The sequence below is a fragment of the Bombina bombina genome, chromosome 2 (assembly GCF_027579735.1).
Source record: "Bombina bombina isolate aBomBom1 chromosome 2, aBomBom1.pri, whole genome shotgun sequence".
Lineage (NCBI taxonomy): Eukaryota > Metazoa > Chordata > Amphibia > Anura > Bombinatoridae > Bombina > Bombina bombina.
The window spans coordinates 260,356,051-260,369,432 of NC_069500.1; the positions used below are offsets into that span (position 1 = coordinate 260,356,051).

Here is a 13,382-nt window from a genome sequence, read left to right on the forward strand (position 1 = left end):
ATAGAAGTAACTTCTTTAGCTCTGGTGCAACCTGTGTCATTCTTTAGGCGTTGATTTTTTTATCATAGCTTCTTTTCTTATTTAATATTTTTTATATTCTTGGTTATTACTGTTACACTTGTCGCCTATGTTAGTAGCATTTTCTCTGACTTCTAAAAATCTTGACCAGTGTCTATATTCTTTTAAACTTGCCTAGTGACAACACTATGCAGATCCAAGCTATTGAGCAAAATCTGCCAACTTTGACCTGCTGTCGATACTCTATACCTGATCAGCTGTCTGTACTCCACAATGCCAGAAATTACCAGACCTGCTGTGTATACTTGGCTTATAACTTACCTGACAATACTTGTTTGCTGTCTATATCAGCATATTTGTCAACTTGCAATGGTGCTGACTACTAACCCTTCTACGCTGTGTCTCTTATGGGTTATAGACATATATTTCTGATTGGTCTCGGCTATTGAAGAATATCTAAACTTCCATGCTTTTTTTGGTACATTTTCCTCCAATAAAGTGTATAAAGCTTGCTGGCTCAATCTGGCTGTTATACACCTGCAGAAAACCCTGCAGCGAAATACCCAACCTGAGATTACTATATTCTTAATCAGTTAGTATCAGGAATGTAATACAGCTCATACATAGCACTGCTTGCAATCTGTGCATAATTATGCATTTCACTTCATTTCCAAGGCCATGACGCTTAAAATAAGAGAGACATTTTAAATCCATTTTATTTAAAGAAGGAAAAAGCATTCAAGTGTTTCAGAGATGGTCAAAAATAAATGATTTCCCAGCTGCAAAAGTAAAGAACAAACAATCAGAAGTATCTTATTAGTTTTAACAATTACATTTTTGTGAAACAGGTGCATTTCTAATCCACTTTCACAGCTGAGGGATTGGTAATTAATCCTTTTAATGTTACAGTCTTGTTCTTTAGAGTGTATATCACTTACATTCTAGCAGAGCACACTGCAGGGAAAATGATGAATCCAGCATGAATTACATAGCTACGCTCTGTCACTTGTATTTGGAAGTACTATTAAGTCCCTCTAGCAGCTATAGCAATTTTAAGTTAAATAGTGACAATTTTGCAGCTAATCAGTCGCTAAATTCCTTGTTTATATAGGAGCAAACAAAAATTATGCAAAGTGTTTTGGCTAATGTTTTCTGTGTACTCTACTGTATATATATACTGTATATAGTATATAGAGGGCAGTATGCAGCATTTTAGTTATATAAGAAAAAATATTTTATTGATTTAAAGGGATAATGAAGTCAAAATTAAACTTTCATGATTCACGTAGACCATGTAATTTCAAGTCACTTTTAAATTAATTTCTATTTTCAAATTTGCTTTTTTTCTCTTTGTATTCTTTGTTTAAAAAAAAAAAAAAAAGTACATATCCTAAACTTCTGGGAGCTAGTTAGTAATTGGTGACTATATACATCTGCCTCTTGTCTGTCTCACCAGATATTTTTAGTGAGCTTTTCATAGTGCATAGATACTCTGTGTTGACTTTAACTATGCACTTAATTCCTTTGCATGGGTTAAACACAGTTACATACAGACAATTGCCATATAATAGCATGTTCTAACATTAGAGCTTTGTCTTTTTAGACTTGTATAGGCCTTTAATTACAATTTATAAAAATGACCAAATGCATTATTGTGTGGTACCTTCTACATCAATAAATTATATAATTAAAGGGACACTGAACCCAAATTTTTTCTTTCATGATTCAGATAGAGCATGCAATTTTAAGCCACTTTCTAATTTATTCCTATTATCAATTTTTCTTCGTTCTCTTGCTATCTTTATTTTAAAAAGAAGACATCTAAGCTTTTTTTATTATTCAGTACTCTGGACAGCACTTTTTTATTGGTGGATGAGTTTATCCACCAATCAGCAAGAACAACCCAGGTTGATCACCAAAAATGGGCCGGCATCTAAACTTACTTTCTTGCATTTCAAATAAAGATACCAAGAGAATGAAGAAAATTTGCTAATAGGAGTAAATTAGAAAGTTGATTAAAATGTCATGCTCTCTCTGAATCACGAAAGAAAAAATTTGGGTACAGTGTCCCTTTAATTTATAGTAGATCTCATTTGCTTTAATGGAAAATATCTGCAAAATACAACTGGGCTGGGGTTACTCTGGTATTATGGAGTTTAAACAAGTTTATAATTTATATTTATTCTTGCTGTAGTATAATTAGCTTATATGTACTTTACCAAATGACACATTTAAAGCTCCAATCAAATGATTTATAGAATAGCTCATTTCAGGATCGCACACATTGTGACAAACTACAGTGAAATGGTTTATATGTACATGAAAATGTGCTCTTGATTTTGTATTTGGTGAATGTAAATATAGCATTTTACAATGTTTGTTTTATTTATATGATTTAAAAAATACTTTACTTGTCTTGTAAAATAATGGAGAAAAAAACTGACTCAAAGGGTAGCATTACTTTCCATGATATATCAGTACTAAATATTCACTAAAAAGTATATTTTAGACTTCTCTCCTGCTACCTAGAAAAACTAGAAGTACAAATAACATTTATTACAAAATGTGACTTGAATATAACATTGGATGACTGATTTTAAAATTATTATTGCCTTCACTGTAATTTGAAATAATCTCCAGTGTAAATAGACGTTTCTCCTTTAATATTTATATGCATAATAGTAAATGGTTTTCTCACTTAAAAGGCAAAGTGGCAATTTAACAGCTTGCATTATATTCATTTTGTGCATTTATGTTTATAACCTATATGAAACTACATATTCATAAGAATGAACACACATATACAATAATTTTTAAATATAAATTAGAGAAGATGGGCAGTTCAATCAATTTTCCATAGTAGTAAGAAATGAATAAGGTTTTAAACATATTAATCAATAAAGATATGATTGCCTTAAGGATATCATTCAACAGCATAATCTGCAATGGTTTTACAGCAAAGTGATGTCAGCGTGTGTCAGTCACTATGTAAACTTATATTACAGCTGAATATATAGATCAGCTAAATAGTGTGATTAATATATAGCAAAATATTTCATTAGAAAATAAAAGTAATACAATTGTATGATACTGAGGCCAAAAAGTAGCTTGAAATATGTGTGTGTGTTTAAAATTAATGATAAATTCCAGCATCACACCTAAACACACATTAAAGGGATACATTATCAAGCAACTTTGACAATTGAATAGATACAGAAATGTCACAGATTTAGACAATCATAGAATAATCTAGAAAACAAATGCCAAAAAATAAATATGATTTTTTCACCCAAAATATATGCCATAAACTCTAAAACACTAAAACTAATACAACTTTATACTTTTTCTTTACTACTTGAAGTGACATGCTGAAACCATTCTAACAGAATATTATAATCATATTTTCAACAAAAAAAGATTAATTCTATCAGAAATAAAAAATGCCACTATTTAAAAGGACATTGTACTAAATATTTTTTATCATGCATGTGATTTAATTTTTTTTTCTTTTGCCTGAAATAAAAGTGATGTAAAAGCTGTGAAAACTTAAATAAATGGTTCAGTATCCCACAAATAAGCATTTCTACTTATCAGCCAATAAGCATAAGCATGAAAAATCTATTAGCCAATGAGAATTAGTACGAAGTACAAAACTGTTACTGCTACAATTTTTTTAAATTTAAATTTAAAAAAAGTTTTAACCATTTTTTTTCAGGCAAAAAAATAAATAATTTCAGCATGTTTAAAATCATGTTGTACGTGTACAATGTCCCTTTAAGCATCTAGTTTGCAAAATATACTTCTCAGACTTTGGAAGGGCTTGAAGACATTCTTAAAATGTGCTTTGCAGGCCATTCCAGTGCTGAGTGGCTGAAACCTTGAAAGAAAAAAGAAAAAAATGAAATAGAAATAAAAAAGTGAAAGCAAAAAAGCTGCTTAGGCTTCTCAAAAGATGGAGTGTCCTACACCAGCATTTTTCCAAGACAACTGCTAAATACATGAGCTGTTCTTGTGAGTTATGAGGCAGAGGAGTCATTCGGCGTCCAGCCCATCTGATAGGCCCGCTCCAAAGTTCTCTTGCAATCTTGCAGGACAGTGCTAAAAGTAATATTAGGATACTGCTGAACAAGCCGCTCTACTGTCGCTTCATTCACCTGCAAAGACAATATAAAACAAGCATGAATGTAAAATATTCCCTTTAAGAATAAAATTAAAGATTAAAATATAAAATATCTTTTTTTTTTTTTTTAAAGTAATTTAAACTTCAGAAGTGTGAATCATTTTTCTTGTTATGTAGTTGTTGTAGGCAAATGTTTTTATTCGGAATTTAGCTGAATAGAAAAGACCAAACGTGTCGATGTTCAGAGAGGTTCTAAAATTCAAGACATTTTTATTGTTATTTATTTTGGTGTAATATAAAAGAGCTAAACATAACTGTTTTTAATTTTGTTTCTATTTCCCAATTTTATAAGCCAGAGTAGCAAGAAAACTAGAGTTTTATGGTTTCCACTGAATATATTAGTATGAAAGAAAACTTGTGCATCTAATTTCTTGTATTTGTAACATATAATCCAAATTTTGCATTCAAGAGGTCAACTAATGGTAAATAGCTATTTGACTGAGGTACTGAATATTTGTGCACAAAGCTTATTTTGTGATTATTTTATGACAATATATAGCTATCATCATGTGTCACAATTATTTAATTGTATATATACACATGCATATATAACTATTGTTTATAAAGTGTAGATGTATTCTTCAGTACAAAATAAGTACAGATCATTTATGAAAATGAGTAAACACAGGATTTTAAAGGGACATTTTACCCATATACTAAATCCCCTGAAAGTTATGTAGCATATCTGTAAAAAGCTGACTTGAAAACAATATCTGTCAAAAGCAGTCTGCAGAGGCTTAGATACAAGGTAATCACAGTGGTAAAACCTATATTAATATAACTGTGCTGGTTGTGCAAAATTTGGGAATGGGTAATAAAGGGATTATCTATCTTTTTAAACAATAAAAATTCTGGTGTAGACTGTCCCGTTAATATTCCTTCACAGTGGAATATGGCTACTGAGGTAACTTTAAGGTAAAATAACTTCCTTTTTTTTTCACTTATTTTTTTATTGAGGTTTCAAAAATATACATAAGTCAGATAGACAACAGCTCAACATTACAGTGGTCAATAGAGTTGCAGAACAAAATGAGAAACTGAGGCCTAGATTTAGAGTTTGGCGTTAGCCGTGAAAACCAGCGTTAGAGGCTCCTAACGCTGGTTTTAGGCTACCTCCGGTATTTGGAGTCACTCAAAAAAGGGTCTAACGCTCACTTTTCAGCCGCGACTTTTCCATACCGCAGATCCCCTTACGTCAATTGCGTATCCTATCTTTTCAATGGGATCTTTCTAACTCCGGTATTTAGAGTCGTGTCTGAAGTGAGTGTTAGACATCTAACGACAAAACTCCAGCCGCAGGAAAAAAGTCAGTAGTTAAGAGCTTTCTGTGCTAACGCCGGTTTATAAAGCTCTTAACTACTGTGCTCTAAAGTACACTAACACCCATAAACTACCTATGTACCCCTAAACCGAGGTCCCCCCACATCGCCGCCACTCGATTACATTTTTTTAACCCCTAATATGCCGACCGCCACCTACGTTATCCTTATGTACCCCTAATCTGCTGCCCCTAACACCGCCGACCCCTGTATTATATTTATTAACCCCTAACCTGCCCCCCACAACATCGCCGCCAGCTACCTACACCTATTAACCCCTAATCTGCTGACCGCAAAGCGCCGCCACCTACGTTATACTTATGTACCCCTAATCTGCTGCCCCTAACACCGCCGACCCCTGTATTATATTTATTAACCCCTAACCTGCCCCCCACAACGTCGCCGCCAGCTACCTACACCTATTAACCCCTAATCTGCCGACCGGACCGCACCGCTATTATTATAAAGTTATTAACCCCTAATCCGCCTCACTAACCCTATAATAAATAGTATTAACCCCTAATCTGCCCTCCCTAACATCGCCGACACCTAACTTCAAACATTAACCCCTAATCTGCCGACTGGAGCTCACCGCTATTCTAATAAATGTATTAACCCCTAAAGCTAAGTCTAACCCTAACACTAACACCCCCCTAAATTAACTATAATTTAAATCTAACGAAATTAATTAACTCTTATTAAATAAATTATTCCTATTTAAAGCTAAATACTTACCTGTAAAATAAATCCTAATATAATTACAATATAAATTATAATTATATTATAGCTATTTTAGGATTTATATTTATTTTACAGGTAACTTTGTATTTATTTTAACCAGGTACAATAGCTATTAAATAGTTAAGAACTATTATTGATAGTGTAGTGTTAGGTTAATTGTAGGTAATTGTAGATAGTTTATTTAATTAATTTATTGATAGTGTAGTGTTAGGTTTAATTGTAACTTAGGTTAGGATTTATTTTACAGGTAATTTTGTAATTATTTTAACTATTTTAGCTATTAAATAGTTCTTAACTATTTAATAGCTATCGTACCTGGTAAAAATAAATACAAAGTTACCTGTAAAATAAATATAAATCCTAAAATAGCTATAATATAATTATAATTTATATTGTAGCTATATTAGGATTTATTTTACAGGTAAGTATTTAGCTTTAAATAGGAATAATTTATTTAATAAGAGTTAATTAATTTCGTTAGATTTAAATTATATTTAACTTAGGGGGGTGTTAGTATTAGGGTTAGACTTAGCTTTAGGGGTTAATACATTTATTAGAATAGCGGTGAGCTCCAGTTGGCAGATTAGGGGTTAATGTTTGAAGTTAGGTGTCGGCGATGTTAGGGAGGGCAGATTAGGGGTTAATACTATTTATTATAGGGTTAGTGAGGCGGATTAGGGGTTAATAACTTTATAATAATAGCGGTGCGGTCCGGTTAATAAGTGTAGGCAGGTGGAGGCGATGTTGTGGGGGGCAGATTAGGGGTTAATAAATATAATATAGGGGTCGGCGATGTTAGGGCAGCAGATTAGGGGTACATAGGGATAATGTAAGTAGCGGCGGTTTACGGAGCGGCAGATTAGGGGTTAATAATAATATGCAGGGGTCAGCGATAGCGGGGGCGGCAGAATAGGGGTTAATAAGTGTAAGGTTAGGGGTGTTTAGACTCGGGGTACATGTTAGAGTGTTAGGTGCAGACGTAGGAAGTGTTTCCGCATAGCAAACAATGGGGCTGCGTTAGGAGCTGAACGCGGCTTTTTTGCAGGTGTTAGGTTTTTTTTCAGCTCAAACAGCTCCATTGTTTCCTATGGGGGAATCGTGCACGAGCACGTTTTTGAGGCTGGCCGCTTGCGTAAGCAACTCTGGTATCGAGAGTTGAAGCTGCGTTAAATATGCTCTACGCTCCTTTTTTGGAGCCTAACGCAGCCTTTATGTGGACTCTCAATACCAGAGTTATTTTTATGGTGCGGCCAGAAAAAAGCCAGCGTTAGCTACGCGGGTCCTTACCGACAAAACTCTAAATCTAGCCGTAATATTGTTGTAAACAGACAGTATGGGTACACAACATAGGCATCATAGGTAACATTTAGATATATGGTAAAATGGAGCTTCAATGTTAGATCTGTACTACAAGGTAAGCCTAACTGATAGGATGTATCCTATAAACAAGTTTTAATAGGAAGACCATGGTTAAAATATTACACAATGTTGAGTTGCCATTAAAGTAACCTCAGTTTTCAGTTTTAAATAGGTAATGGTAGCTGAAGCTCAGGTAATATGTGGGGCGATGAGGGAAAACCCATATAATAAAGGAAAGTAAGGGAAACTTATGCTGAAGTAGGTTAGTGGAGATCTGGCATATCCTCTAAAAAAAAAAGGGTTTAAGGCATGTAAATGATGAACTTAGCTAGTGATCAGGGCGTATGGTAAGGGAGTGCAGCGGGCTAGAGCCGCTCATAGAGGGATAGGGGGTATTCTTATTATATAAACCGGACCTATTAGAATATGTTATTAAAGATATGGGTTGCATATGGGGATTATTAGGAGAGAGATCTATATAAGTGCAATCTGCCACATATAAATGGGGGGGGTAGAGTAGATAAGAGGAGATGGCTATGTAGGGAGCAGGGATGATGATGACCAAGGGTATGGTAGCTAGAGGGATCTGTGTTCAATACTGGGCTATATAGGAGAAGACAAGGGAGGACTGTATAGTCTTAAATTGTCTAGTGACAGGGGTAGTTCATATATGTTTGGGGATAGGGGTGGGATCTAAAAGGGATGATATGTCATATGGGGCTTGTAAGTTGTGCTGAGCTGTTTAAGATAGCATAAGGGAAATAACACTTTGAACATGAAGTGAGCTAGAGAGCCAAAGGGGTAAAAATGACCACGCATAATGTATTATAATATCTTCTCTGTCTGTATAGGAATGAATAACTGGGGAGCTTCTGTAGATGAAAGCTGTAAGATAAATCAATCTGAGCTCATAGGATAGTAAAGGGGTTCGCATGAGGGTAATAATAAAGGAATAGCAAGTACTAAGAGCTGCTGGAGGAGTTGTAAATAAGAGAATAGGGGGCTAGGTAGTTGTATGGTTGAAGGGTAGAGTATAAACGTAGAGAAAGAGACAGAACTCTACTAAATCTATGTCCTAGTAAGCACTTACTCTGCTTGTTCTACCTTGGCTGCACCTCTGTTATTATATATTGGGCAAGCATCACTATAAGCAATCCATGGTGTAAGCACCTAGTATTTCAAACATTCCATACAGACTCCAGTGTGACATTGGTTACAAAGATATAGTCTAGCGTTAGGCAAATTGAATATCCTACATGGCCCTCATATGTGAGTTAGATTACTAATGAGCTCTGCTTGCTTAAATATGTAATAGATACAGTGAACTGGAGTTAGTCCAAATGTAATTTTTACAACATAGAGGATCCTTCGATTTTAACGACATTAAGGTATCTGCAATCTCGCTGTGACACCACAACACATGAAAAACATCTTAAAGGAACTAAACAAGTAATGTGGGAATCACTAACAACTATGAAGTTAGAATTAGATCCCTGGCGGAAGGCATGAGACCTTGTCGCTGTAAGTAACCATACTGTTTCATCCTATACCCAACGGATTGTAAAATCTGGCTCGTGGGTAGCTAATCCAAAGAAGTCCGCTTGGAGTATGCAAAAAGTTCCACTGATGATGAAACCCTATCGCTGTCAGAGAGTCTTCTGGGTGCTTTAAGGGCGTATTCGTTGGCAAGTTCACAGCGGTGCAGAGCTGATGCACAGCCAAGTGCTTCAGGGAGAAACCTAACCGGAACCCACTTTCGACCGGCCGCATCTCCAGCGGGTCCGGTTTCGGCTGAGTTTTGCCGGGTGAGATATCAGTGCACAAGCATGTGGAAAACATGGCGCCTGTCGATGAGGAGCAAGGTGTAGTCCCCACTGCATCTCCAAGAGGAGTACCTGTACAGTCGTCGCCATCCGGACATTGAGGACCGTTGCGGCAGCAAATCTCCAGGATCTCGGTCTGTATAACGCTTAGGTAGGAGTCAATGCTGAGGCTCCCAGTCTCCTCCTCGTCAATGCTCTCTGAGTTAAGCACCACCATGAGGGAGATGTGATGTCCATCTAGCTTGCGTGAGACAAATTGCAATAAGGTTACTAGTGTGGGTTCCATCGTGAGGAAGTGTATTCTTATCTTTTTGTAAGCGATAGTGGGCAGTGATTCTTACTCCTTCTCAGTATGTAAACCTCTCCGTACTCTGTTACAACCGATTCACCCAGCTTAATGTGAGGCGCGGGGGGGGGGGAGAGATGGTAAAATCGTGAATTGGGCCACAGCCAAGGGTCACAGTTGGTTAGGATCTAGGGTGTAGATATGCGGTAAAAATCGGATCCTTAGAAAGCAATCCTCTTCTCCAAAGGATGTATAACAAATAAATTGGAGATATAGCTCTGAAAGTTGGAGATAAATGTCCAAGAGTTCAAGATAATTTCGGAGCTAGTAAGAGGCACTTCTTATCATGGCTGCGGCTAAGAAACGCTCCCCAACTTCCTTTTTTTATATAAAAATATTCAGGTTATATTTTCTAGTCATCTTTTTACACTTTAAAGTGATTGAGCATTTGTGTAACATGTCCTTTTAAGTTGCTGTTAGTTACCTATGTAAAGCAGGGATTCTTATCCAGCTTGTCTGGATCCCCTGCAAATAAATAATATATGCCTACTCCTTAATTTTATTTTTAAGAACAAACTCTTAAATTCAAAAATATTTAGAAAATAAGATTTGTATAAGTTGAACTTGATGGTCTTCTGTCTTTTTTTCAACCTCATCTACTATGTAACTTAAACTATGACATGAATGAAAGTATTTTGTCATTTAGTTGTTTTTTGTTTTTTTAAATTTATGATTTGTAAAAATGCCCTTCACAACTTGCAGCCAAGTTTTAATTAATTCTGTATGAGCTCTACTACCTGAGTATAAAAAATAAAGATAAATATTCTCCTGAGGCATTAGAATGCTTGACTAACATAGAAACAAGCAGCTAAATTAAGAGTCTTGCGTTATGAGTAAAAAAGCAGCGTTAAGCCTCATAATGCTGCTATTTTACTACCGCTGCTATTGCAAGTCTTGTAGGTACAGCTGTCCCGCACACTTTTTTTGCCTTACCACAAATCAGGTTACGCAATTTGCGTATAGTCTATTTTCAATGGGACTTCCATAGCGCCGGTATTACAAGCTTTTTTTTTAGGCCAAAAAGTGAGCGGTACAGCCTATCCCGCAAGATTCGTAACGCATTCTAAAGTCAGTAGTTATGAGTTTTACACTACAAAGCTGTAGCATAAAACTCATAACTAAAGTGCTAAAAAGTACACTAACTACCTATTAACCCCTAAACCGAGGCCCTCCCGCATCGCCGCCACTATAATAAACATATTAACCCCTAAATTGCCGCACTCCCGCCTCACAAACATTAATTAAATATTATTAACCCCTAATCTGCTGTCCCTAACATCGCCGCCACCTACCTACATTTATTAACCCCTAATCTGCCGCCCCCAACGTCGCCACCACTATACTATATTTATTAACCCCTAAACCTAAGTCTAACCCTAACACCCCCTAACTTAAATATAATTAAAAGAAATCTAAATAAAACCTACTATCATTACCTAAATAATTCCTATTTAAAACTAAATACTTAACTTTAAAATAAAACCTAAGATAGCTACAATATAACTAATAGTTATATGGTATCTATCTAAGTTTTAATTTTATTTCACAGGCAAGTTTGTATTTATTTTAACTAGGTAGAATAGTTACTAAATAGTTATTAACTATGTACTAACTACCTAGCTAAACTAAATAAAAATTTACCTGTAAAATAAAACCTAACCTAAGTTACACTAACACCTAACACTACACTACAATTAAATAAATTACCTAAATTAAATACAATTAAATAAATTATATACAATTACCTAAAGTACAAAAAACAAACAAACACTAAATAACACAAAATAAAAAACAAATTACAAGATCTTTAAACTAATTACACCTAATCTAATAGCCCTCTCAAAATAAAAAAGCCCACCCCCCCCAATTAAAAAAACCCTAGCCTAAACTAAACTACCAATAGCCCTTAAAAGGGCCTTTTGCGGGGCATTGCCCCAAAGAAATCAGCTCTTTTACCTGTAAAAAAATATACAAACAACCCCCCAACAGTAAAACGCACCACCCACACAACCAAACCCCCCAAATAAAACCCTAACTAAAAAAAACTAAGCTCCCCATTGCCCTGAAAAGGGCATTTGGATGGGCATTGCCCTTAAAAGGGCATTTAGCTCTATTGCAGCCCAAAGCCCTAACCTAAAAATAAAACCCACCCAATAAACCCTTAAAAAACCTAACACTAACCCCTGAAGATCCACTTACAGTTTTGAAGATCTGACATCCATCCTCAACGAAGCCAGGAGAAGTCCTCATTGAAGCGGCAAGAAGTCCTCAACGAAGCCGGGAGAAGTCTTCATCCAAGCCGGGAGAAGTGGTCCTCCAGACGGGCAGCAGTCTTCATCAAGACGGCATCTTCTATCTTCATCTATCCGGCGCAAATCGGTTCCATCTTCAAGACATCCGACGCGGAGCATCCTCTTCTCTCCAACGACTAACAACGAATAAAGGTTCCTTTAATTGACGTCATCCAAGATGGCGTCCCTTAGATTTCGATTGGCTGATAGAATCAGCCAATCAGAATTAAGGTTGAAAAGTTCAATCCTATTGGCTGATTGCATCAGCCAATAGGATTTTTTCAACCTTAATTCCGATTGGCTGATAGAATTCTATCAGCCAATCAGAATCTAAGGGACGCCATCTTGGATGACGTCATTTAAAGGAACCTTCGTTAGTCGTCGGAAAGAAGAGGATGCTCCGCGTAGGATGTCTTGAAGATGGAGCCACTCTGCGCCGGATGGATGAAGATAGAAGATGCCGTCTGGATGAAGACTTCTGCCCGTCTGGAGGACCACTTCTCCCGGTTTGGATGAAGACTTCTCCCGGCTTCATTGAGGATGGATGTTGGATCTTCAAAACTGTAAGTGGATCTTCAGGGGTTAGTGTTAGGCCACAATAGAACTAAATACCCTTTTAAGGGCAATGCCCATCCAAATGCCCTTTTGAGGGCAATGGGGAGCTTAGTTTTTTACAGGTAAAAGAGTTGATTTCTTTGGGGCAATGCCCCGCAAAAGGCCCTTTTAAGGGCTATTGGTAGTTTAGTTTAGGCTAGGGGTTTTTTTTTATTTTGGGGGGCTTTTTTATTTTGATAGGGCTATTAGATTAGGTGTAATTAGTTTAAATATCTTGTAATTTGTTTTTATTTTGTGTAATTTAGTGTTTGTTTGTTTTTGTAATTTAGGTAATTGTATTGAATTTATTTAATTGTATTTAATTTAGGTAATTTATTTAATTGTAGTGTAGTGTTAGGTGTTAGTGTAACATAAGTTAGGTTTTATTTTACAGGTAAATTTGTATTTATTTTAGCTAGGTAGTTATTAAATAGTTAATAACTATTTAGTAACTATTCTACCTAGTTAAAATAAATACAAACTTGCCTGTAAAATAAAAATAAACCCTAAGCTAGATACAATGTAACTATTAGTTATATTGTAGCTAGCTTAGGGTTTATTTTATAGGTAAGTATTTAGTTTTAAATAGGAATTATTTAGTTATTAATAGTAGGTTTTATTTAAATTTATTTTGATTATATTTAAGTTAGGGGGTGTTAGGCTTAGGTTTAGGGGTTAATAAATTTAAGATAGTGGTGGCGACATTGGGGA

At 35.5% G+C, this 13,382-nt stretch overlaps 1 protein-coding gene across 1 annotated transcript in view; it reads right to left on the reverse strand.

Moving 5' to 3' along the window:
• Positions 1-716: 716 nt before the first annotated feature.
• The window catches only part of FBXL17 (F-box and leucine rich repeat protein 17), a 1,296,987-nt gene continuing 1,284,321 nt past the window's right edge, over positions 717-13,382 (reverse strand). Inside the window, exon 9 of the mRNA XM_053701528.1 lies at positions 717-4,172. Within this exon, the coding sequence (XP_053557503.1) occupies positions 4,035-4,172 (138 nt within the window). The 3' untranslated portion in view covers positions 717-4,034. The remainder of the gene's footprint in view (positions 4,173-13,382) is intronic.